Here is a 27671-nt window from a genome sequence, read left to right on the forward strand (position 1 = left end):
CTGTCAGTCCAGTCGTCATTTGGCTGCACCAACAAACACATGCTGGCCTCCAGCCTTTCTGCGAAGACCCTTTGGAAGGTTTGAATTAAGTACAATGTGTAATATCAACACACACATTGAACACATTGAAACCATGTTGAAGAAGTGTCTTTAAAAGCACCTTTTGAAGGTGTTTGGACATTTGCTGACGTGCAAAGTGATGAGTCAGCTCTCCAAAGGTCAGAAGGAGCCCAATGGGGAAACACACACACACACACAGACCTACGCACATACCTAAACACACACACACACTGTACTGACACATTGATTGAACTGTTTCCGATTCTCTATCTTATACAAACGTCTTTCAGAAGCATACATCATGTATATTTACACAAATATGCACACTCATTTTTCCACTCCACAATGTATACAAGTGGAAATTTACAACATGCACACACACACACACACACACACACCACTATATTCACTGGGTGAGTTCATATGGTAATCCCATCTTTCTTCCTGCCAAGCTGAAGCCAGGCCGGAATTACTTCCACAGTGCTCAAGGTTTAAACATATTTATTTTTCAGTGGGGGGTTGACATAAGAAGGCCATTAGAATAAAACAGAAATCTACCTGAGCTTTGGCTGAACTCTTATAGCCCCTTTAGAGCTGGTATAATCATCGGTCATTGGCCTGATTCAAACCATGAACCCTCCAGTCACAGTGACTATAAACTCAAGAAAGTACTATAAAGTTTGGGTCACATCTTTGTAAAGAAAGAAATAAAAGTGGTGGCGTCCTGTGAGGAATTACTGGCAGCAACAGGTAGGGTTTAACGCCAGGTGTGAGGCAGCGAGGCGGCTCCTAAAGAGGTTGGCGTAGATGCTGCTTTACCATGAGTTATGTCAGAACTGGTCTTCTTCCAACTGGCTTTTACTACGTCATACGGTTTGTTGATCTGATTAGTTGACAGGCAGACAGACAGACAGATGGTTCATCCAATCACCTGCCAAGTATTTTTTGAAAGTGGAACAGTTTCCAACCGCAGTTTCCCAGATGAAACAACTTTTCTGAAGAGAAAATCTGGAACAAGGCAAAGAGAATTTAGGTGCAACTTTGGTGAACTATGACTTTGGCAGATTTACACTGTTGCAAGTGGTCGTGATAGTGCTGACCTTGGCCTAGAATATCCAAACTGAAGAACGTTATCATAATAGCTACCAGCCTGGGATGTCAGCTTCATACCATAACCCTACTGCTACTATATATCACAGGCCACTTTGGTCTCAGTTTATCAGTATGTATCGCTTTCTCTTTCTCCATGTATTAAACTCACAAGGTCAGGCACATGCACGATGAAATTCAGGATATAACCTACGATAATAATGGCACATTAGCAAGATGCCAGTGGGACCCAATAGAAGCAGTAATGTCCTCAACATTTGTTTGAAAGGCAAAAATAATTCATATATGTATGTAGAAGGTTTTTAGGTTTAAGAGAACTACAGAGGACACTTAGCAACCCCTGTCTTGATCCAATGTTTAAGCTTGGAGAAGTTAGCAAGCATGTCAAACATCATGAAAGGATCGCAGCCTACGTTATATCTTCACTTTATGTTGTAGCAGTCACAAACACATGTTAGATGTTAAATTAAACGGACTCTCTGAGGAAATGTTAATGCAGAACAGGGCAGAGAAGTGATGTATTGTTTAGAGTATTAGATGTTTTCTCAAGGGATGTTTCGTAAGGAAGATAAACGACAACTGAGTTTGACAGATCGATGCAAAGTCAGTACACCAAAAAGTAAATTATGACTATGAATCTTTCACAATTCAGTGAGTTTATAGTTACAAGTGACAGTATATCTTATAGATATATTTCATGTTTTGCATTGCTGTACTCTGGGCTTTGGACTTGCATGCTGGTTTGTAGGTAGTAGTCAAGGCCAGTCATGAAATAATGGAGGCCTGATTACTCCATGCAGCAGATCCTCATGGGATCTGCACCGATGTCTGGATCAGGGTCTTACTCCCTCTGCTGCTGCGTCTCCTGTTCCCACACATATGGGTTTGGAGAGGCCGGACTCAGGAGGTTTGTGGCCGGTGTGGAACCCAGAGTGCACTAATCTATTTCCTGCACTTGTTATGGTTTCTCCAGCAAGGCCCGGAACATTCCTGGAGCCAAGCATGGTGTTGGGCCGTCCGTGCCTGGAACCAGCTGTGTCAGCATAGCCGGGGTTTTGGTTCGGTCCGGTGGGTTTCTCTGGCAAAGAGCATTCTCTCCATCTTCACAACCACCCTCAGCTGTAGTCATAATGACACCTCAACCACCACCTCATCCATCCTGGTTAACGTGGAATCAAACATGGTTATGTTAACATCACTCGCCAGCTTTTGTCAGACCCTGACACATTTAATCCGTGCTGTCATGTGATACTTTGCAGTGTGTTTTGTCAGAATGTCTGATGAGGACTTTCATGCACTCTGCTGTGGTTTCTTAGTGGTTTCTTCTTCTTTTTTTTCTTTTTTTACAGTGTTGTGTTGTGGTTTTCTCAAATTCAGCCTCTTCTTTCTTAAAATTGCGTGTCAAGTTTTGATCACTTAATATTTTTGTGAAATGTACAAAAGCCTTCTTCATTGGCTGCCATACCGCTGTCAAATATGTTCCTTTGGCCTTGAGACTTCACAGTCAGCATGCAAACATATTTATTCTGTGTGTGAGCAGAAGTCTATTCGTCTTTCTCTGATTGTGCTTCTTTTTGCCGTTCTTTTCTCTCGTGATTCTCATAGTCCACCAAGTCATTACAACAGCTATAATCAGTATTTTTTTATATTGACAGTGGATCAAATGACATATAGTACGGCAATCCCATACACTGTAAAAAACTGTAATAAATACAGTATAACATTTTATGATATTACGATAAGAGGATATTAGTAATAAGTTTTTATTCCATCAAAAGAAAATTGTGGTTTTGGCATGAAATATTTGTGTTTTACTGTACAATTAACAGTCATTTAAAACACCTTTTCTTATCGCGTCTCTCAGTTCATTAGTTCAGTTTTACAGCCTGTAACTTTGCTTCTAATTAAATGAAACAAAAATAGATTCATCAATTATTTAAATATCGACCTCTGTCCCAAAAAAAGCTCCACATACCAACTGCCAACCTTTCCAGTACCCGGCAGCAGTCACAGAAAGTTGGCATCCAGCTGGTGAACACAGTGGAGCATTTAACAGCAGATGGTAGAGACCAAAACAGTGCTAAAAGACAGTAAATAATGGGCGTACATTTATCAAGCAGACCCAAACACGACTCAAGTCAATACTAATGTTGCTCTTTATCAGTTAAATGGATGCTCCATGTTACCGTATCAACTTCAAAGGCGATAATATGTCACCTAGGTTAAGCAGCCTGTTTCTGCTTCCCCCAAGTGGCTAAAAAAAAAAAGAGTTATTGCAGGTTTAAGTTTTGTTCAGGCGCTTTACATTGACCTTCTCTGTTAAAATGAGCTCTTATAGAAGCTCCAGATGCAGACCTGACCTGCAGCGGGTTAAACACCTGTTGTAGAGAGCAGAGATGGGAAAACGCTTACTGAAGTCACCTGCTAAAATGGTGCGGACCAGCAATAAAACACACGGTTTGTCTTTGACGTTCAAGAGCTCGTCTGGTAAAAATCAGGAAGTAGAAATTGGCTTCTGAGTTAGACATCACTGAGGTCTGATGGTTTACTCATAACCTTTATAGTCAAATCACTGATCTTAAAAGTTTGCTTTATCAAAGCCTCCATTAATGTCCATAATGTGAAGTAAAGATAGTTCTGTAGTTTTGTTCTGGGCACTGTTTAATTGTTTAAATCGATTATTTGCTGCTTCACACCTCTTGCTTTTTGACCCAATTATTCCAATTCACTATAAACTGAACTGAGTGCTGTTGCTTTGCTTGGCTCTGATCATGACCTGAATGACTGACTGCACAATGTCTGCTGCACAATCTTCCATTAACTTGTCTTTTTTGACGTTTTGGCTTTTTCATACCGTCTGCGTCTTCCTAATGCCAGAGATTTTTGATCATGTTTTAGTCCTTTAACCGGGGCCTCAGATTAATTTTTATGATGGATTGATGTATTTAAAAAGCTGTAGGGAGCCGTGAAAACATCTCAAAGCACGTCTGAGTAAAATTTAGAAGTTAATGTGGTGACAAGAGGAGAAAGAGGTGAATTAAGGAGGAAAATGAAGGCAGGCACGACAAATGATATTTCCCAAGGAGACCCCAAAAAGCAATGAAGTATAATGGGATTAAAAAATAAGATGTCAGATGTCAACCAGTGGTTTATAGAAACCAGTTTCTCATGTCAGGCTTAAATCTTATTTTCTCTGTGCAGGGAGAGGAAAGTTCACCCAGACTCTGGAGCAGGCCGTTAAAACTAAAGCCTCGAGGTGTAAACAAAAAAGATCATGTACAGACCAGGAATGAGGAATTTCCTCGTATCTGGTTTTGGGAGAATCTCACACCACCAGAAAGGACGGGAGGAGAGATAACACCAAGATGCTGAATGGGGGGGCGCTGAGCCAGAAGGTATTTTATCCCAGGAGATGGAGGGGCGGGGGGGTGAAAAGGAAGTGAGAGAAGGTGGAGGAGACGCAGCCGGTAGTAAGAGAAGAGCAGGAAGTGGATGGATGTGTTTGGAGCAGCATGAGAGGAGCTCTTTGTGAGGAGATAAGAGTGCGTGTGATGGTAGAAGATAAAGAGCAGGAGGTAACAGTACAAGAACCAGCTGGAAATGTTAACACACACCTTTATAACATGTCCTCGAAAGTACAATTAAAAGGTCGGTTTAGCGCTGCAGTTTTGCAGACTTCATTACTCTCGCTTTCAGACATTTTGACAGGTCTTATCTCCGTCATAATTCAATGCTTTCAAGCTGGAATAACACAAAACTGAATGTGAAGAACAGAAGCCAAACGGGGAAATGGCAGATGATCATAGGAGTTTTATGAACACATCATTTTTCTTTTATCTTTGAGTTTAAAACCGTGCGGTCAAGGATGAGATGGAAAGTGGTTTTACACACATGGTGTGGTAAATAAATTCTACTTTTACTTAATTTACCAGCTTGAGCTACTGGCCTGTTAAGATCTTTACATATTTTCTGCTTGTTTTTGTGTTTTGGGGCCCTTGAAAATGAAATGATGTATCTTGATACAACCATTCTGACTAATAAAAATAACCTATAAGATATAATGCATTGCTATAGATTAAACAAGTCTGATAAATAGTTAAAATGAGTTTCAGTTTGATGCTTAAATAAGCAGTGACACATCACTGTGTGGACTAATTAATATCTTAAGTCAACGATGAGTCAACATGTCGACACGTGTGATGTAAAATGTGTTCTGCGGTTCCCAGTTAGCTCATTGTTTTGGCTCTACAGCCTGCAACTTCACTCTTTTGGTTCAATGACATCACTCTCATGAGCTGCTTGCAGCCAAAAAGCTCTGACAGAACAAAAAAAAGTTTGCAGCTAGCTGGTGAACATAGTGGAGCATTTAGCAGCTGAAGATCCAGATGTTATTCTCAGGAACTTGTGGAGATCAAAACAGCTGAAAGAAGAGTCAATATTGGACTTGATAGATGGGAACACGTTTCCAAATGTCACTACACACACACACTGACATACATCAAATTACTGCACTGCCCCCACGTTGTCAATTAAATTAAGTTTTGTTGTTTCAACATGAGATCACTTCCTCTCATTAATTTTTGACGTATTACACTAATTGAAACAAATGTCATACAGTAATCACAGACCATGCAGGAGCGTGCAAGAGCCCTGCTGTTCTCACACACCCGAGGTGTTCCTGGACTAGATAGGCTATGTAGTCCCTCTAGCAGTTTCTTGGTCTGTCCCAGCTGGATGTGCCTGGAAGACCTCCAAAAGAAGGCGCCAATGAGGCATCCTAATCAGTTGCCCAGACCGCCTCAGCTGACTCCTTTCAACATGAAGGAGCAGTGAATCTACCCCGAGCTGCCTCCGGATGTCCGAGCTCCTCACCCTGTTTCTAAGGCTGCGTCTGGCCATCCGGTGGAGGAAGCTCATTTCGGCCGCTTGATCTCATTCTTTGAGTCACTGTTCGAAGCTCATGACCATAGTTGAGGGTTGGAATGTAGATGGACAGGAAAATCGAGAGCTTTGATATTGTGAAGTTTAATATCCTTGTCCTAAATGAATGTCCAGAGCCACACAAGATTTCACACAGTGTGACTAATGGTTAGTTAATTGACTTTGAGATGTATAATCTGAGGACTGACACTTTCAGTAAATGATCTGAGTGCATCTTTCAACGCCGTACAGCAGGTAGAGAAACTCCAGCCCAATAGATGGTTTTAATATCAAAGTCGGTACCGAGAGATCCTATAAACTTTTGTCCAAATTTTCCACCCTCCTTCTTCTCTTTCTCATTCTTCATTAAGGCTGAATAAAACAGCCGTAACGTGACTCCGGGCGCTAGATGGGAAGAGCAGGCGGCGATCTGTGATGTTTCTGCCAGAACAACACATATGCTGGTAGTTAGCTGCTATTTTCAATCCAGCCTGTGATCATCTGAGTGTCAGTGACTTTTCTGACTCACCTTTAAGAGTGAGGAAAAGCAGCAAACCCCATGGCTGTCCCCCTCCAGCTCTCACACACCATAATAATAACCCCCAGCGTCCTTGACGTGACCCACATGCAGATGTCAGTGGAGGGAGTTCAGTACGGCCTGTATTTAAGTGCCTTTAAGGGGGTCTGAGTCATGGATTTAGTGATTAAATAAAAGAATAGCAGAGGCGAGAGAAGGCGCACCGAGACACCTGCATTCCTTTAACGGCTCACGTGAAAAGCCTTTCAATTTGGCAGCTGTGCTTTGCTCTGCAGGGAACGCGCTTGTGCTTAAGATCTTACACTTGTATTCCCTTTGCAGTCTGCAAAAGTGCAGTCTCGAGCTGATAACTTTTTTGCATGCTGGTCTCTTGTGTCCTTGAACCCTGAAAGTTCTCCAACACCTCCAGCGTCAGAACACACAGGCACACTTTAACAATGAATTTGGGGATTCTGATTTCTCCTCTTTTAGTAATAAAACCTCCTAAATCTGTTATTCACGGTCCAAAATGTTAATGAAAGGGGGGCGAAAATACTGTGACGGCTGCCAAGATCAACCTACAGCTTCCTGGTTTGCAAAAGGGAGTTGAAGCAAGAGAGAAAGAGAAAGGAGAGAGAGAGAGGAACAGTGTTCAGCTCCAAAACTCTGTCAGATGCATAATGACTATCACATTTTCCATGTGTGGCTCAGACCTCTGCAGACAGAAGGAAGTCACTAAATTCATATTTTGGCACCTCACAGAGCTCCACACAACGCCTGTCATGCATGAATATGGTTAATTAACAAATTTGAAAGGCCCAAGCTGCAGTACCGTTCTGTTGTTCTTCATAAAATCACACACCTGATTGAATTTAGCCGCTCCGCTTTGAGTCAAAGCGACCCTGAGCACGCAGAGTTTCTGTTAATGTACTTCACTTTCCCTTCAGTGACTCCATATGTTCAGCGTCTGCAGCCTCCCATGTATGGAAGTGCAGTTTAAGAGTCAGTAATTTGCCAAAAATAGTATGTTTTTTGTGGACATCATACACTCGGGACACAATAAGCAAGCTGTACACGTCATTCCACAAATATGGAGTCATTTTATTGTAGTTTGGTTTGTTTTAGTACTTACTGTCAGTGTTTTGAATAAAAAACTAAACTGTGAATCCAAGAAATCTTCCATGTCTTCATGTTCGTTGTTGAGGTTATGGAACAAATATTTGGTCATATTTTGTGATAGAGATGCATCCATCCATCCATTTTCTTGAAACCCTTATCCTCATCAGGGTCACAGGGTTAGCTTGAACCTATCCCAGCTCATATTGGGTAAGTGACAGAGCTGATATCGATGTATATAGAATGATATCAGAGGGTACGTATTGCACAGGTTGAAATCAAACCTGGACTGAGCCCTTTGTACGCTCTACAAAGTGAGCTCCATGTCACACATCTGTATCATATTTTGACTCGCGACTTTGAGATAAATTGGTAGTATTTTACATTTTATAAATCAGATATGTGACATCTCGGAGTGCTAGATTAAAGGAAACTGGACCTGCTAACAGGTTTAGCACTCTTTAGACACTATCTGGATGATGAATCTTCACAGACATGGATGTGCTGTCTGTGATGTGCTGTATATACTGTAGGATTAACACTCTTTGTACTGTGGAATGAACGGAACGACAGCCCAACATTTCTCTACAGAGACTAAAAAAATTCATATGAGCAATGTATGTTTGCATGGAAGGAAGCATTTTCTTCAACTTCGCATGCAACACATTCCAGCTCTTCCTAGCCCATCTAGCCTTCGATCCCGTGGCGTTCCCAGGCTAGATTGGCTATGTCGTCCCTCCAGCAGGTTCTGGGTCTGCCCCGGGGTTTCCACCTCAGCTGGCTTCTTTCAATACTCCGAGCTCCCTTGAGATGTCCGAGCTTCTCACCCTATCTCTAAGGCCGAACTCGGCCACCTTGTGGAGGAAGCTCATTTCAGCTGCTTGTGTTCATGATCTTATTCTTTTGTTCACTACCCAAAGCTCATGACCATAGGTGAGGGTTGGAACATAGATGGACTGGAAAATCGAGAGCTTTACCTAGATTATTCTGTTACCCGTCCCTGCATATCACAGTTTGCTGAAGCTCTAAGAAAAGGTTGTGAAGGCACAGCAGTTTGCTTTCAAATAGTTTGTGATCTTGCTGGTTTGGAGTATTAAAATAATCAGCTTCGTCCCTAATGATTCCTCTGCAGCACAGATTCAGTTTTTCCATCATTCAAAGAGGCGGTTCCCTTCGTAGCACTTCTTCTAAATTACTCTAAGCAAACAGTAGAGTAATTTAAAACCATTGTCTGGTGTTGATTACCGCTTTCAGTCAGTGGTATCGCCTCTGTGTGATTCACTACCCAGATGTCAGACAGCCCCTCATGCGTCTTGATGCTTCGCCTTGACTGCAGACTGCTCTGAGGTGAAGGAGCATGCCACCCTCATGCCTGGTGTGCGTCTGTTTGAACACATTTTAGCATAAAAACTTCCTCTCCTTCCTGCCTGACCCAGCGGGCAGGAGGAGATGGCTTGTTGTCATTCAGCCTGACAGACCACGCCTCCGCATCTAACCGCAGACGTGGCGGGGCCACCCAGAAGGAACTGCAACACCCATGATGCTGCATAGCACAGAAGGCATTTCCATTGTTACACCCACCTCAGAGAGCACTGGTGTTTAGACCTGTTCCCTTTTGAATTTATCTTGCTGACAGTGGAGAAAAAGTGCATAATTTTTTTGTAATTTGTGGTTTGCTCTCATTCTTGAATATGAATTATTGTGTTGAGCAATTCATCCAACTGATCATAAGTCTTTTGTTCCCATTTTGAAGTTTCCACCCCCTGAGCAATGCATATTTGGTTCAAAACATCCTCCTCTGCTTTACCTATGAAGTTCAAGAAAAGGTTATATAACAACAAAACTACACGTGGCGTTCTTATTTTCAAAGATTTACGTACATTTTCACCTCATGTGTCACTGAAGTCATTCTCAACTCCAGTCTAACCACCTGACAACACGCAGACCACAGTCATATTCACATTTTACAGCCCTCCATGTTCCCTCAAAGCCACTGTCAAATGAGAGCTTCTTATTACAAGCAACCCTTAAATCACAGAGCGGCTCACTCCACGATGACCATAATGTTATACCGACTTTACCCACAAGCGACACCAGAGCAGAAACCACCGGGTCGGATTGAAAATGTCAGTCCACAGTTGATCTGTTGTTGGGGAAAGAAGCCAAGCGGTGCTTCGGTGTCCTCCGTCCATATGGCGGAGTCAGTGGCCAACGTGGTGATGAGTTTGGCTGATGTGGGTCCCATTGAGACTTTTCCCAAACCAGCTTTTCCTTTAAGTAACCCAGAAATCTGCACAGCTCTTTAAAGCCACCCTGGTTTTATCTGGCAGCACCTCAGCAGAACAGGAACTGTGCACATTTCAGGCACTGTTTTAGCCCGGACGACAGCTTGAAGTTCAATCTGATGTTACAGCAACAGGATATTTTTAGTTTTAGGTGTTTGAAGAATACTGTTTTAAGTTTTGTCTGGAGATAAGATCAGCCTCAGAAAACATTGGGATCTTTCTGCTGCTTGTCTTTTTGTTCATTCATCCGCCCATCACAAGGGATATTTCAAGGGATTTTGATGGGAATTCATGGTCACATTTGTGTCAGTTGAGCAGCTTTGGTCCTGAAAAATTTGTATTTATATTTAAGAAGTAGTCGAGACAGCAGTATCTCAGTCCACAGGGACTTGGGCTTGGGAACCAGAGAGTGGTGGATTCAAGTTTAGCACAGACCGCAGTATGGAGCATGGACCACTGACAATACAAACAATGGACGCCGTATACATGACATCAGTCACAGGTTTCCAAATCTGTGACCCACCTCTTCTGCCTTCGGCTGATCTAAAAATTGGTAAAGACGTGGATCAGCAGAAATTACGGTTTCTCCGTCATATCCCCACAATCTGAGTTGTCTTGGAACTACCATCTAGTGGCCATTATTGGAACTGCATCTTTCAGCAGCTTCCGTTGTTGTTTCCAGTTTTCGTTCATGTTTTTTTCAGCTTATTTTAACAACAAGAACTTTTTTATGCTGTGAAGCATCCATCTCCTCTTTAATTTTGCAGTAAGCACCACCATCTTTACCACAAACAGGTTGCTATTTATGGTGTACTAGCAGGGGGGAGTCATTTCTGCAAACGAGACAGAAAGAGGTACATTTTAATGCCTCAAATACCATTTTGTGGTTTATTATCCCAGCTGGGAAAACGTCACATTTATTTGTATTTCTGCTTTTCTCCGACTGGCGACATTCTAGATGTTTGTTTTTCTTTGAAGTCCCTGCCAGTGCTCCGTCAGCACTGGGGGGGTCTTTGTAGTGGTTTTCAAATTTTGACTGCCACCTGAAGCAACCAGCGGGAGACGTGAGGGCGGAGGGTAGACATCGATCAGACGAGGTTTCGGAAACAGAAACTCAGATCCAGATCACTGCTGCAGGAAGGAAGGCTCTGGATCCTTGAAAGTGCTGACTGAAAGTTTCTCAGTTTCTCTCTTGTGTTGCAATGTTATCTGAAAGGGGAGTCAAATTCAAACACCGTATGGTTATATTGTGAGGTGCTGATCATTTCTCACAGCTGACTGAAGCCTTTGAATGTTGTTTTTCAATGGATGAAGTGTTGCGTTTTGTTATTCTTGTCGTGCTCTCCTACATTCTCACTTTGAACTCGCTTCTTATTTTTGCTGATGGTGTTGTGTTTCCTTCAAAGTCGAGCGTAGGCAGGCTATCAAATTCTGGATGCTAATGTGATGGTCATTAACCAGTGGGCCACACACACACACACACACACACACACACACACACACACTTACTAGAAAGCTGTAATGTTTGGGGTGCTTAAGCTGCGATGTTTTGCTTTGTAACTAAAACCCAAGTCTCTCCGTGGGCCCCAAATCCCTTAGCTGAGTAAGTCCATTCCCACTCCCCACTCCATTGTTGATGTAGTTTTCCGGAAAGACGACCTGTTTGTGTAACTGCAGCGAGCGCTGAGTATGTGCAGAGCCGAGCGGGGGCCTCTGAGCTCGTGGGAGGGGGCAGGGCTCCGGGGCAGGAGAGGCCGCGGATGCTGCCTGCCCAGCCTGCATGCCTGTCTGACCGCAGCTCATCTGAAAACCATTTTGGAAGTGTTTATTTCTCTACCTTTACTATCAGTTGGTGAGACGTCATTATGGTTGGGGATGAGGAGTGGGCAGTTTGGCCGTCTCTCTGTGTCTGACCAGAGTTATGTGCACGATGAAGGACGACTCGGGATTCTTTGTGTCCAAGAAAATGAACAAAGGAAAGAAACATTTTAAATTTTTCAGACAGGATTTGGTGAGAAAAACTACCTGTAATTTTGTACATTTGGTCAGATCTAAACTAGAAACTTACTTTTTACATTAAAGCTGCACTAATCACGATGTTCTTATTATCAATGGATCAGATTTTATGTGTAATGTGATCGGGGTGGTTCCTTACGAACCTGCTGAAAATTATCTATTGATTCCCTTCAGCTCTGTGTAGAGTTTTAGTGTCTTTTAGCTCATTGTTTTGTTTTTTTACACAATATTCACCCTCAGTACAGTTGTCATGAACGCGGAAATTAGCTATAGAGACCAAAACAGTTTTTTGTACCAGGCTGTGAAGTTGGACATTTGAACATGGGGACTTACGGAGACTGACTCACTTCTGGAGCCAGCCTCAAGTGGACGTTTGAGGAACTGCAGTTTTTGGCACTTTGGCATAGGCTTCACTTCACAACCACGGAGGTTGCAGCTTGCGATAAACCCACTACACACCACCTGCCCAGCACCAAACCATCCCTCATGAGTTGGTGGAGAGTGAAACAGAGCTAAAACATAAAGGTTTAGGGTATTATTTACATGGCTTTGTGTTTATTAGATGTGCAAATAAGCAGCTGCAACACATTCGCTGTCACACTTTATAAAGTGATATTATCAGCTGCCCCCAAGTGGCCAAAACAATCCTTTGATTATATCCTGTATCTGTCTTTGAAGGGGAATAAAATAGATTTTCTTCATATTTATGTACTCAGTGAGACAAAGTACAACTATGTATTAACAAAGCTCTCATTTTGTACTTTTTCCTTTTTAATAAGTGTCTAATGTAACCCCATAAACCTGTCACCGGATCAGAGGAGATCTGAAACATAAAGTAGATCTTTATGTGGAAAAATAAAGTTCTGCCTCGCTCCCCCACAGCGAGGCGGCAGACAGATGGAGCCTGGGAGAGTTGCTGGATGCTGCAATCTTGGTTGCCTCACAATTTGACAATGCCTTTTGTTGGATGTGATACAAAGCTCAGTCAGAGCTCCTGTCAGAAAGGCACCACTTTTCTTCTCTCCTTCTCATTATAACGTGGACGATCTGGCCCATGTCAAAGTCCCTGAGAGGTTTTTGGCTCGCTGCGGATGAGGTGACAGGGGTTACTGGTTTTTAAAGTTCATCCGTCACTACTTTCTCTCGACCTCTCAGATCTTTTAATCATTTTTGCTTTCCGACTCTGCCTCATGTTTTGTCACATTTTGCAACTGAGTGTTGGCCTTGTCCTGCCTGTCTTCACTCCTCCTCTCACTCTCCATTCCATCTCTCATTCACTTAAAACCATGAGCATCAGGCCTGTCTGTCTCTGTGTGACGGAGGCGTATGGTTTCCATCACACGTAATAAAAGAGATGGAGCCTAAATCAGGCCACACATGGAGCCGGGATAGTCTCGGTTTCCTGCAGAGCCCCAGAGCCATCTCATGAACTCAGAACCCTCTGGTCCTAATTCTGCATTTCCTCTGTTTGCGTCATTGACAGGTACAGCCTCAAAGTGAGCGCAGCGGGCATGCGTGTAGCTGTTAAAAAGACAGTTATAAGGTGGGGTAAGCATGCACCAAAAGGGTGCTGTGGGTCATGTCTGCACAGCACCTCTCTTGTTCCTCTAGGTGAAAATCAGTTGCAAGAACTGTAAGTGATGTATTTTTCACACACAAAGACTTAAAAGCTTTACTCTGAATGACTGTAACAGTCGGAAGTTCGCTGCCGTTGACTTCAAGTAACATTAAACGTCACATACTTTAAGGTTTACATTTAAACGTGTACTCCTTGGTGGACGCCACCATCTCTGCTTGTCAGTAGTCACCAGCACGCAATGAATCTTGGGATAAGTTGGGCCACGAAGGATCCAGCCAATGGATCCTCCAAAATTCATGAGAAGAAGAATTTGTCAGCCACATTTGTAGGAATCTTCGAAATAGGATGCAGCAGTCATGATGCATGCAGCCTTCAAAGGTTGCGGCCCCTGAGTTCCTCCTGGTGGTTCCATACTTTTGTATAAAGAGATGATCAGTTTTCTTTGCAGGAAAATCTCGTTTCCAGCTACAGAGTTTACTACATGCATGCCAAGATAAGAGAAAGGTGAAAGTGTGGTAACATCCTAAGGACTGTTTATTTATATTTTAAAATCAGTTAGTGGTTAAAAATGTCTGAAAAGTCACTGATTTATATCCATCCCCAGTGACAGTCATGCACCAGCTCACACACAAACACAACACACAGCATTGCAGCGCATGAGTCAGTGCAGGCCACCTCACCATGCCATTGAGAAAGCTGAGCGGTGTGTGACTCATTCATTGAACCATCATCTCCCTCCTGACTGTAAAACATCTTGGCTTCGATTACAATGTATCAGAGATCTTGTAAAACTTTCTTATTTCTGTTTCGGGGTAATGAAGGACAGATGGCATGAAAGACAACTGCTAAAAAAAACCTCAAATAGAAACAAAACAAAAAAGGAAGCAGAGATACAGTTGGTGTGTAACAGAGAGGTAACTTGAGTTGACTTGAGTTTCCACTGTGTGGGGAATTTTATGTGATTATAGCATCATTTTCTTTGTTTGAAGAACAATTAAGACTCCACAGGCACGGGAGGTGATTGCACGCGTTCTAGACGATGATCGTGCTTCCAACAGAAGCGCTATGGCACGTTTCAGAAGAAGTGAATCAGCTCAGAGCTAGCTGGAAGTCAGACACAGAAACGGCACAGTCGATTTTCAAAATAAAACACCCTGTCCAGAGTCCAGATCCAGATGGATGCCTTGTCAAGCAGCACAGAGGAGATCAGACACAGAAACAGCATAGAGAAAACCAACAAAAGGAAAATTATTTATCTACATGGCATACTTTCTCATGGTAGAAGCACTTAAACCAATCAAAAATGACCAAATCTGAGCAGGTTAACAAAGTGCAAAGGGCAAAACGTTACTGGTGGGGTTTAAGCTGTGTGGAGAACGGACCTAAACATCCCTTAAACCAGGTGTCAGACATAGAGTAAAACTGCAGTAGTTACTCTCTCATATGCTCGACAATGTCAGAAATTTGCAAAGCAACAAACAGTGGTTTTAAGTATTTCTTTGCTTTACAATTTAACTGGAAACTGTTGTTACTAGTTACTGTTGTAAGGTAAAAGACCACAAAGCAAGGCAGTCCTGGCTTCGTCTCTGTGACACATTATCGAGGTTATTAGAAGATTTCCTTTGCAAATGTCAAAAAATATTTTATTTTCAAGTGACAATCCTCTGGTGGGCGCAGTATTCATGAAGTCACACAGGGAGGATGTCGACGTGGTCGGATGAAATATCAGATTTTGACATCGGAGTACACTGTTTGTTTCCTGTTTCTATGATGACAGTCAAAGTTTCTTTTAATTGCGACCGGGTCATTCCATAACCAAAACCACGTATTACTGTAACCATGATGACGAAGCGCAGCACATAACTGTATCCCAAACCGAGGCGTCTCCCTAACTTTAACTAAGTACTTATTTGAACCCAAATCATGATCTGTTCCTGCACCGAGCCAAGTTCTCTTTGTGCCTAAACATAACCAAACCTGAACTTCAGCGCTGTCACATCATAAAACGGATTTCATTTTGAAACGTCGACGATGAGGTCGATGGTGGCGTAACATCAGAAAGCACTCGTGTGTGTCATTCTGGAGGGCACGGACATTTTCTGTCATTTACTTTTGGATGATTTGTTCTTTCTGCTCCTTTTTTTTTCCTTCTTTGATCCTTCTTTGCTAGTTTCTGTCCCCTTTTTCTAATTGTTGTTTTCTTTCCTTTTATCTTTCATATTTACTCCTTTCTGTCTCTTCGCTCTGTTTTTGCCTGTCCCTTTTCATTTCATCATTTCTATTCTCTCTCTCAAACTTTTCCTCCGTCCTCTTTCAACCTTTGTGTGTTCTTCTATGTCATAGTTACTTTTCTTTAATTCTGTCTTTCCCCTTTTCTTTGTTTCTTTGTTTGTTTCTTTCTATCTTTCATCATTTCTTTCTGTATTTCTGTCTTTCTTTGTTTCTTTCGTTCATTATTTCATTAATTCTCTCTTTTGTTTTTGTTTGTTTTTCTTTCTCTCTTTCCATTTCTTTCATCCTTTCTTTCTCTGTGTCTTTCTTTCTTTCATTCATTCATTCTTTCATTCATTTTTTCTGTTTTCTTTCTTTCATTTCATTTCATTGTTTGTTTGTTTGTTTCTTTCTTTCTTTTCTTGCTGAACATAAAAAGTCTTTAGTCCTGTATCATTTTTGAGTACAGACTTTAACTTGTGCTCATACTTGTTGAGTATGATCGCATCCTGACAAACTTTCACTTTAGTCACCGCTGCAGTTTGACTTGAACTCGTCTTTCTGTCTTTGGTGCCAGGTATAATTCGCTGATTGCCCTCTTGGACTAATGTGCACTCTGGTTCCTGGAAAGACCTTGAGAGAGAGTGTGTGTGTGTGTGTGTGTGTGTGTGTGTGTGTGTGTGTGTGTGTGTGTGTGTGTGTGTGTGTGTGTGTGTGTTGGGCAAGAGATCCAAATCACAGTTTGTGTGACCTCAGCTCACAGCTTTGTGTTCTCATCCGTTACTATAGCGTCCCCTCTGCTATTTACAGTAAATAAACATTGTCTTTTAACGAGCGAGGCCCATGTATCGGTTGTACTTTGCTGTGGACATTATGGCATGTCAGGGTTAAATTAATGGCCATGTTAACATGAAAAAATGATGTTTGGGTAATCCTTTGTTACAGGAAACGGGGCTGGTGAAAGACACAGGCTTGCAGACACTTAATTATCACCAAGGTGGACGCTGTCCAGATATTCTTTGAACATCTTGCAGGAACAATGAGTGACTTTATCCAGACAAAACATACAATGACAAGGGAATTCATTCACATTTAAAAACCCACTGCTTATCCTTGTTTTGGAAAGGCTCTTTTGTCTTCGAAGCATAATTTTTGTTTTTGCTTTGAGCAGTAAAAGTGTTGTTTTCAGCTTGTGGTCTGTGCATCCTGGACGACGTTTGTTTTTGCGGTTGTGGTCGGTCAGATCCGACTGTGTCTGACTGTGCAGGAGAAGGGGAAAGATGACGAATCAGTGTCTGATTTAATGACGAGCAGCCAAACTAAAGGAAACTAAGTCTCTGATGTTAAACTGTGAACAAGGAGGTCAGTGTTCACGTATGTTTTTCCACTGCTGCTCCGCTGTTCAGCGCTAAAGTTCTCCTCTTCCTAATTTTGAATATTCATGAAGAACTCACTGTCACTGGAGAAGCTTCGTTTCTCAGCAGACATGAACCTCCACATGTAGCCAAACGTCATGTTCCAACCTCGAGACATTTTATCCATGTGTTAGGGTTTCTGGGCTCTGTTAGTGTGACAGATATTTGAGTAAGTGTTAAAGATGTTTGTCCTAACTGTCTCAAATCCATCTGGCCATTTGTCATATGACAGACAGTTTGGGAATGTGGAGCGATGCCGTATCCCAGGTGTTTCTGTGGTACGTAATGATGATTTTATTGAATTTAGAGTCAAAACATATTTGATTCTCTTTGCCTATAGTTTGGTGCATAATGTATTAGATTTAGATTTTGCAGAAAAACATCTCGAGTAAGTGGATATGAATGTGACAATATACTTTACAAAGCCACGTCTCATATAAGCATGGTCTTGGTAATTTGCACCTGAGTCCAAACTGGGCTACATCTGGTTGAAACATGATCTTTATACTGTAGATGTCTATAGTTACATATAACCATCGTTCTACCTGATTTTAGTGATTATTGTTTTAACGTGTAATTAGGACCTGCTTCACACCAACATGTCGATGTTAACTCCTGGATGTCTGTTCTCTCTCTCTCTCCCCGTAGGTATGTGCTGACTGACAGTAACCAGAAACTAGCAAAGCTAAGGCTACTTATGAAACAAGTTTCCAGAACGTTCAGCAACAGCTGACATGAAACAGTCGATCTGATTAGTGCTCTTCTTTACTTTTCTGATTTGATTATTAGTTTATGATTAGGACTTAAGTGTGTGTCTGACTGTTTGAGTTTAGAAAACATGAACTGTTTCACGTATAATGATGGTTTTGGTATCATTAATAAAGTGCAATATTAATGTATGATTACTAGTAGAGCTAGACAGATATTACCTTATTGCAGACATATTAATATCAGTGTATATGTTGGCAACCATGCGACAACCTGCGTGGCTGTGAAGCTAAATTACAGATGGCTTGTTTGAGCACAGGGGCTTCATTCAGCCGACCTCAGCTTCACCAACAATCCACGTCTTTGCTGATTTTTAGATTAGATGCAGGACTCAGAGCCACGACCCTCTGAGCTTCACAATGGCTCTGACGTCATGGATACGACATCCATTCTTTATACTGTCTATGAAGCGAACAGATGTCCAGGCCAAGACTTGCTGCTCATGATACGTGACAATGACAAGACACATTTCTGTTCATCTCTATAGACAGATATCTGCATATGAGCATAGATAACTTTTTAAGAATGAATAAAAAACTTCTTGGTCAATCAAAGCCGGGTCAGATGTGGTCAAAACTACTTGGACTACAAACAGAAATCAGAATGCTCCTGCTTTTCAAACCTGTATCAAGATTGTTAGTTTATATTCTATGTTACAACACAGACACTGATTAACTCACGCAACAGAAGCCAGTGAAAACATAATCTGTGGTAGTTGGAAGAGTCAACGATGGCAAACAGCTTCTTCAAGCCCTGATATCTTCACGTATGCTGACGATGCACATGTATATAAAGACGTCACAGGGAAACGTTGTAAAAGAGACAGGAAACACAGATGATTGGCACAAATTAAAAGAAACATCAATATTATCCTAAAGCCTGTCCGGCATCTGTCTTCTTATTTGTCCTGCTCATCCAGGAAGTGACCCACTGGGAAATGAACAGCAAGCAGGTCACAACCCCCCGATGACCCACTGGTGTGTCGACACTCGGGGGTCGAAAAGATTACAGCTGCTCCATCTCATGTCTGTTCTCTGTGTGTGTGTGTGTGTGTGTGCTCCTTGAGGAGCTGGAGGAGCTGTGAAACTGAAATCTCTCCTTTTTGTTGTTGTGTTTGTCTGCCATGTGTTTTGTGTTATGCCAGGTGTCCTCCATATTTGACGGCCAAACGCAAAATTCTCCACTTATCCAGTGAGCATCTGAAGCTCATCAGTCAGGCCTGTGTAATAGTTTATACCCTTACAAAGTGTTTTGGTATCATTTCAGCGCAGCGGATTTGTAAACACTGTCAGCGTGTTTGAATTGGAACAGCAAATTTGGGCAGAAGCGCTTTGATTACTGTCAACTGATGAACTGATATGTTTGCTTTATTGTGGGAGCATGCATGAGCTGACACTTGCAACATGTCAGCAGTTATGAATGATTCAGAAATGCAATCATTTATAGTGGCTGTATTCCCAGAGTGCACTTCTCTGCTTACAGTTAAACCAGTGGCGAGGGAAGACTTTGGTAACTCCTGATGTTTCATACACAGCTGTGTTTGTAAGCCACTTTCTGCTTAGTAACTCGCTCCACACCCAGAGCTGGAGCTTTAAAAAGACAAATGACTTTCAGGCATATACACTTGTTAATATATTTTAAGGAGCCCATTGAGGCTCTTTACATGATCTGGACATGAGCATCAGCCATGTTTCGGGGCTCTAAAAGCTGATGTCATTTTCAGGTGTGTGGTATAATATATAAGCAGAAAACAACACACAAAGATATTTTCCTCTCTCTCTCCACCTCTGCTGAGACATTTTTTCCACATAACGACCTGTTTGCGTTTAAGATGTGAAGATATTTGGCAAGAAATCGACGCACGTCACGAAGAGCTGATTTCGTTTATGTGAAGATGTCATGCTTTGAAACAGTTTGATGAAATGTATGGACTTCTACTTTGTCACTCTTGGGAACACATGTTCAAGATTTATTTGCAGATTTTTCAGTGCAGCTTTAAGCAGGAAAAAAAAAGTAAAGTAAAGCATGACTGTTATTTGCCGATGGAGTCGTCTGTGCTGGCAAAGAGTCGAAAGAAGAATTGCATAAAACTAATTTTTTAGCTGCTATAATAAATATTTTTATATTAACTATCAAATGACTATATGTAATCTAAACAGACTGGCTTGTAGTGACAAACCCACAGAGAAATAGACTCTGCAGTTGCCCTCAACTCTCCTGTTTTCACTTTATACGACCCGCCTCTCTCATAAGTGTCTTTTTCAATTGCAGCATGCATGCAGCTGTTTTTATTTTATTGCAAAAAAGCTCCAAAAATGCACTATACACTACCTGCTCAGCACCGAACAACAGAGGCAAAGTCTGCAGCTACCTGGTAAGCATTTAAAATCTTAAAAACAGTTAAAAACAGAGCTAAAAAGACAGTATATATTTATATTTGTAAGATCACCTACCTTTCTTGGTGTCTGCTGGATATGTAAATAGACAACTGCTAACATGTTTGACTTTTTAAGGCGATGATATGTCAGTGTTGTGTTTCTGGTTCCTTACGCTGCCCCCAAGTGGCCAAAAAATACATTAACAAAGGTTAAAAGATGTGAGGACATGATTTGGTTCATCTAAAGTTGTTTTCAGACCAAATCAGGCTTTGTTGTAAATCATCTGATAGTTGTGCAGTGGTGGGGGTGAGTTTATTTGTGCTGAACGTAACCGCTTTTGGGAAAATAACTTTTTATTGTGATGATTCAGTGACTTTTTCAATACAGGTGCTCCCTCATTCTCATTCACGCTTGACCATTGCTTGCTCTCTCTCTCAAACCGTTGGACACAAACCAAAGGAAACTTCTTTGTGTCACTATTTTGCGGCATAAACTGCGAGCCAGACACAGATTTAGAAGGTGGTTGCATGAAATAAACCAGACTGATCGTTGAATTAGCCACCACAGTGTAATGTCAAGTTGCGTTTCTCCAAAGGTTGAATCTGGCTCAAGTTCTCCTGCACCGGCACAGCCAAAACACACTTATCCCTGTTCAAATAAATGGAAAAACCTGAGTTTTTACCAGAGTGCCTGATTGGGTCTGAATCGGGCCTTTAAGTTATAGTCTGACTGATACCGATATCAATATTTGGGAGTTTAAAAGATCCAGTAACAATAAATTTTGACCTTTGACCGAGAACTCTCAAAATATTTAATAGTGACACTTCCTTAAACCTAGTTTGGCGTTCATGTCCATGCAATTGCTTGTCACTAACGTATCTGCACTAAGCTGATATGTGAGTTTGAAGAGAGTCTACTCTATATACAGTCATTTTTGGAAACACAGCTTCAGGCAGATGAAGTAAAGTAGGTCTGTATTTTGGCCTGTGAGGCGGTGTTGTCATTGGCACAGAATCAAACCCATGGAAGTATTACATTTAAAATCCTTTTAAACTCTGTTTTCTTGCGGCACTCGCCCGTGCTCTTTACGGTAAATCTCATGTTCTCTCAGGCTGGCCTCTCGTCCAGCTGGACTTGGTGTTTAACTGCAGTCTAACACTCAGTGGTCATTAACGATCCCTTCACACCCATAAGAACGAGTCAGGTTGTTAACTTTGGCATCTAAACTCCCACCGAGACCCTGACGAGGCAATCGGCACCGCATCTTTAATTTATCGAAGTGTTACCTCATCTATTAAGATGAACGTGAACTAGATGTGTGTTGAAGTCTTCAGCACTAATAATCATCATGTGATTGACTGGCCTTCATGATGGTGGTAGTCATATATTGCTTTAAGAGCTTTTCGTTCATGTTGCAAATGTGAGGTTTCATTCCAGGTGCATGAAAACCAGACCCCCCTACACACACACACACACACACACTGCAGCGCCAACCTTTCCACACACACTTCCTGAATTGAAAATGAAACGCAGCTGTGTTCCCGTCAGCACTGTGGATCTCGCCGTTCATCTGTCATGAAAGATCCCCAGAAAGGAATATTCCACAAGTGTCCCCACTAGCTTTTTTAAAGTTCGACTCCAAAGTCAACCGACGCTGCACGAAGACGACTGAAAAAGGTGCACATTCACCAACATTTGATGTTGTAACAAATCAACGTTACGCATGATTAAGTTTCAGTGCTTCTTCGCTCGGACTCATGAAGTCTGTTTGTGCTTCCTTCTGGGAAGGAATCTTTGTGCACACGATGAACGAAGGAAAAAAAAAGGAAGTTTGCTGAGTGAAGGCTGAGTTCAGGAAAATAAGCATGTCGCTGAGTGTAAACAAGTCAGTGGGGGGGATTGTTTTTGTGTCCCCTGCCCCTTCACCACCCGGGCCCTAAGGGAACTGCTGGACTCTTTAATGTAGGCTCCAGGCCTGTTTGTTCAGATGTGGGACTCCTGGACATGGAGAGTCCCTAACTAACACCAAATTCTACCCACATGTCCTTTTTAGACCTCTCTGCTCCAGGGAAATCTACAAAAGGCAGCAAAATGTATTAAATCATGTGGTATTCTTTGTTCTTTTTACACAGGGATCCAGGAGGGCACCCAGTGCACCAAGTGTAAGAATGAATGGGCGCTGAAGACCTCCATAGCTCTGCTCTATGTGCTCTGTACTCTCCTCACCATCGCTGTAGCTGTGCTCGGATATAAAGGTAAGCCGGCCCACTAAACTATACACTGTTCCGTCGCTGTGATCTGATGGGTACAATTATAGGGGCCCGGGGATGACAAGCATTTCTAAACATCACTTCACTGATGCAATTTGTTTTCTAAAATGTTCAAATGATTTGCTTACGTTGTGCCGAGAGAGCGGGTGTCCAAACATATCATTTGGTTTCTCCTCGCACTGCCAAGAAATAAGAGCATCGCTGTTTGATGAGTGTATGAGTACACTGAGACCTTGGTGTGTGTGTGTGTGTTTGTGTGAAAGGGAGATGGAGTTTGTCGTCATCGGAGCATCCAAGCATGACATGAATGCTCTTTCGCAATGTTTCTTTGTCATTATTTAATGGCAATAATTAGGTAATGGAAAATATGAGCTGATGACCACCACACATCATCATCATCATCATCATCATCAGTTTTTCTCTCAGCAGTCACTTGTGTAGACAGATGAAGGGTCAGTTCAGAGCTGAACTTAAACTTTGTTTATTTATATAGCACCTTTCATGCAAAAATAAATCCAAAAGTGCTTCACAGAGCGAAAAAATAAAAACAAATAGATAATACATAAATAAAACTTGGCCATACAGTGACATATTCTAGAAACATAGAAACCAAAAACCAATCCAGCTAAACCTAAAAGATAACAATAAAATGTTAAAGGTAATAAACACGGGGGATAAGAAGTATCAAAGGCTCAACAGGGTGACGTCACACATACCCTGTCCATTCTTTTTACTGTCAACTTGCCTGGCAACTGCATGGTGACGCTCCAGGAAGTTACAACACCTGGTCAAGAAATGGTCCAGCACACACACCCCCCTTGTAAAATGTTAACTAGTGAGCTTCAGAGGCGGTGGTATATAGGTTTTGTTCCCTTCAGACCAAACCAGGCTAGCTGTTTCCCTCTGTTTCCAGTCTTTATGCTAAGCTAAAACAGACATGACCGTGAATTTCTACAAGTGCTGAGCTGTTTCCTTGAATGCAAAGTCGCATCCAGCCATGCAGAAACCAGAGTTTTGGCATTATTTGTGTGGGTTTCTGAGGTTTCTGCTGCTGCCCAAATACAATGGAGTTTGATGCAATCATGTTAGCAGTGTACAGGGGATTGAAAAGGTACATTAGAAGAATTTATCACCATCAAATATTTCCACAAACAAAGTCCAATACTTTCCAGAGAACTCACTGTCAACAGTTTTTATAGGGACTCTTTATTTGGTAGAATTAGATCCAGAGTAACACCACAAATTAAATGTCACTCTCGTCCAAAAATCTTTGTCATTTGGGTGAACAAACCCTTTAAAGTTTAGCTATGTCCCCTTAGCTCTGTGCTGTCTCCACCCCGCAGCCTTCTCTCAGTTTATTTTACCAACACCCCCGAAGCTCACACCTCCAGGGATGGTCTTCAGCCTTTGTGGAGCTGAACTTCCTGGTTGGCTCTTTCACATTTTTTCCAGGTCGGGAAACGGTCCCGCCGTCTTTCGGAGAACTGAACTCTGAATGTTCCTGCCATAATTGTGCTAAACACTCCCATATGCAACTACGTACACCCCTACTTATTTTCAGTTTGTGGAAACGGCATGGAGTTAACATGTTCAGGGGTTATCTGTGTGTCTCGAGTACATTAACAATGATGTCCTCTTACTACTCTGAGCTCAGTCGGTCCTACTTGTTCCATGGTGCATGTTTTCATGCGGGCCTAATTGATCCCAGATGAGCAGTGAGTGAACTCAGTGCAACTCCAGCAGAACCCGCTGAAATTGGGTTTTTACTGGCACTGAAGCACTGCTCTGTCAAGGGAACCACAGCTCAGCCTAAACACACTCCCAGCTCCAGATGGTTATGTAGTGAGACCCAGAGTGCTCTATGCACTTAACATGTGTGCTTCTCTCTGTCCTGTGTCAGCGACCCGCAGACACGTCCTCTATAAGTCTCTGTTATTTTGATGCAGTTTAACCTTAGAGGTTTGGCAGGGATTCGGTGACCTCCTGTCGTCTTCCCCTACAGCCCGTTGTCTTGATTGACACAAGCAAAGGCAATATGAGGTCATTCTCTGGACTCTGGAGGGTTTAAATCCCATTAATGTTCCTCAAAGTGAGCAAGAAAAGTGGATGGAAGCTGACATAACCCGTGCATCTTACCTCAATCCCTGTGTGAATGTCTTTTCAATCTCAAAGACTTAACTGCTCTGAAGCCCAGTGTGTCTCTTTAGAAACCTGTGGTTGACATCAGGCATACGCTGTCCATTCTTCATACTGTCTGTGGGAGAGGAGGGTGAGGCGAGGGGTATTCACTCAGTTAAAATCTGTCGAGCTGGTCGAGCTGTTATGACAGTCACTTTCACATCGTAAAACAGAAAATTTAGATTTTTTTTGTGTGTTGAAGTCAACAAGAAATAAGATAGTCTTCATTTTCCAAGTGAAAAGTTGAACTCATGAGCATGAATAAAAACACACATTTGTTCAGTTCACTACACTCAGGGATTTTCCTTCTTCAGCCTGACTTTGTCTGGTATGGATATGAGTAGCCTTGTGGTGGCTATGTTAGCCAATGTAAGCAAACTTTATTACTGAGTCAGTTCACTGACTTTATGACTCTTGTGCTACTGTCACTACCGCAGTTAAACATTCAAACAGGATGTAAACACACTGTATTACTGCTTGTTGTCCTGTTTTACTCAAACAAACTGAATCACCTGACATCATCTCCAGTCTATCTACTCTTCTGAACAAATTAAACATGTTCCTTGAGTTTCCCATCCATATTCTGAGATAAATAAGTATGTACTAAAGTGCTGCAGATGTTTTCTGGTCCTGGGTGGTGCCTACAGTACAAGAACCACCAGCAGCCTCTTTGTAGCATTCAATCGCTGCTGCTGCTGCTGCCCTCAGAGCTTAGTGTAATTGCTGTGAACACAATACACGCATCAACATGATCAGCTCCTCTCCCCTGTCATCTGGATTTTGGCAGCTGGATGGTCAGAGGAGACTTACTTACATTTAAGTGGGTAAATCAACCTTAAACTATAAAATTTGGGGGAGACAATAACAGAAATTTAAAAAAAGTGAGGCAAGGGAAAATGTCTTCATGTCAATTAGTTGTTGAGAATATAGAGTTACTTGTTCTTTCCAGTTGGCCTAGAGTTTTAAACACATGATCAAGGGGACATTTTGTGCAACACTCGGGAGATAATTTCAGGTTTCTCTGATTTCTCATCTCTCCTTGAGCAGTGAGTTTGGAGATTTTTGCCCCGTGGCTCCTCGAAATAAAACAACCAAAGCATGGAGTTTACAGTTCACTCACTTCATAACTATTTTTACTATTTCTGAATTTATATATATAAGGAAGTTGGATTTTTACAAGCCGGGCACTTTTAGGAACCACCCACACAAGAGCTGGAAAGAGTTCAAACATGCTCATTTTCACAACATTTGGACTGAGAAGGTCTTTGCCAAAATTTCATTTTTTCCTCTGCAACCCTGTGGCAACTTCTTTGCATGTGTGTTTTATGGTTAATTTTGTAACAGAGTGATGCAACGAGTCTCTCTGGAGGCTCGGACGTGGACATAGCATATGGAAAAGGCCCAGAAACGTCTGTACATGGGAGTATGCTTGTTTTAGTTGTGTAAGTGTTGGGTGAAAGAAACAATATGCCATAGGTGTAGCTGACGGTTCAGCCTGTGGACTTGAAGTCAAAGTGTCTTTTGTGCTCTGCAGTGCTGAACTGTACAGTCTGTGTCTGGAAATATGTCCCGTTTACTTTGACGTATGGAACATTTCCTGACCAACTGACCATTTTCTTTCTTACACCTAAGAATAATGTGGTAATCCCTGGATGATTTTATGCATTCATAAGGTTTTTAATGTGTTTATTTGTTCCATGAGACAACATTAGGTGATTTTTTTTTAAGGACGTCTAACAGGGTGAAGAAAAGAAACAAAAAAAACAACTTTTGTTAAACACTCATTTTCCAATTTGAAGTTCCCAAACATTTCAATGTGAATTACTCGGAGGTAATTCAGGCATTTTTTCCATAAGAGTAAAAGGTCTTCTCTATTTGCAGTCTGGAAACTAAAGAATAATTTTGTTTTTCTTTTGAGGTCGTATATTTAAAAGGAATTGTTTGACATTTTAAGAATTACGGTTATTCGCTTCCTTGAAGAAAGACAGTACCGTATCTGTATGGCTAATGGCAGGCAAAGCGCTTCGCTTCTGAAATGCTCCTGGTCGGATATGAAGCTGCGTGACGGAAGAACCAAAACGGGACATCACCGAGTTGTGCCTGATGGGATCCAGGGGTTAATCAACGTTAGAGGTGGCTGCCAGGCAAATCACTGTCTATCTGGGCTGAACATAACTGCTTTGAAACAACCAGGAAATAACTCTTCATTTTGCTGATTAACTGGCTTTATCGATGCCGGGGCTCCCTCACTCTCATTCACTGTCCATGTCACTCAACCACTGCTCGCTTTCTCTGTCTCTCTCAAACCATCTGCTACAAACCAAATTAAACTTTTATCACTATTTTTGCAGCGTAAATTACAAGCCAGGCTCAGATTTAGAAGCTGGGTACATGGAATAAACAAAGTCAGGACACAACAGGTAGAGTATCAGAGTTTAGTCCCTGAATCCACCTGGATAGTCCCAGTTTCAGGGACATTTCAAGCTGACTGTGAAGGTTTGACCGGTCTGATCGTCTCATTGGTGCAACATCAGGTTGCGTTCTTCCAAAAGTTGGATCTGGCTCAACTTCGCTTTGTTTTTTGGCGGACTACCACCGCTCAAATGATTGGAAAAACCTGTGCCAGATTCTAAATGAATGTTCCCGTAGTTACCTTTGGACAGAGCTGTTTACCACAGTTTCCTGTCTTTATGCTAAGCTAAGTTAGCCAGAGGCTGTTGGTAGCTTCATACTGGACGGACACGAGATGTCTCAATCTGCTCATCTAACTCTCATCTTGCTTTGCTTTAAGTTTAATAAACATGGCATATAAACTAGTGGCTAACTATTATACCCCAAAATTAAAGTT

The 27671-nt window shown here is 41.9% G+C and overlaps 1 protein-coding gene across 2 annotated transcripts in view; it reads left to right on the forward strand.

The window, feature by feature from the left end:
• The window catches only part of LOC104929559 (collectin-12), a 38015-nt gene that overhangs the window by 6474 nt on the left and 3870 nt on the right, over positions 1-27671 (forward strand). For both annotated transcript variants that reach the window (XM_010744114.3, XM_027274219.1), the window contains one exon: positions 22508-22630. In XM_010744114.3, the coding sequence (XP_010742416.1) occupies positions 22508-22630 (123 nt within the window). The remainder of the gene's footprint in view (positions 1-22507; positions 22631-27671) is intronic.

The sequence above is a fragment of the Larimichthys crocea genome, chromosome XXIII (genome assembly GCF_000972845.2).
Source record: "Larimichthys crocea isolate SSNF chromosome XXIII, L_crocea_2.0, whole genome shotgun sequence".
NCBI lineage: Eukaryota > Metazoa > Chordata > Actinopteri > Sciaenidae > Larimichthys > Larimichthys crocea.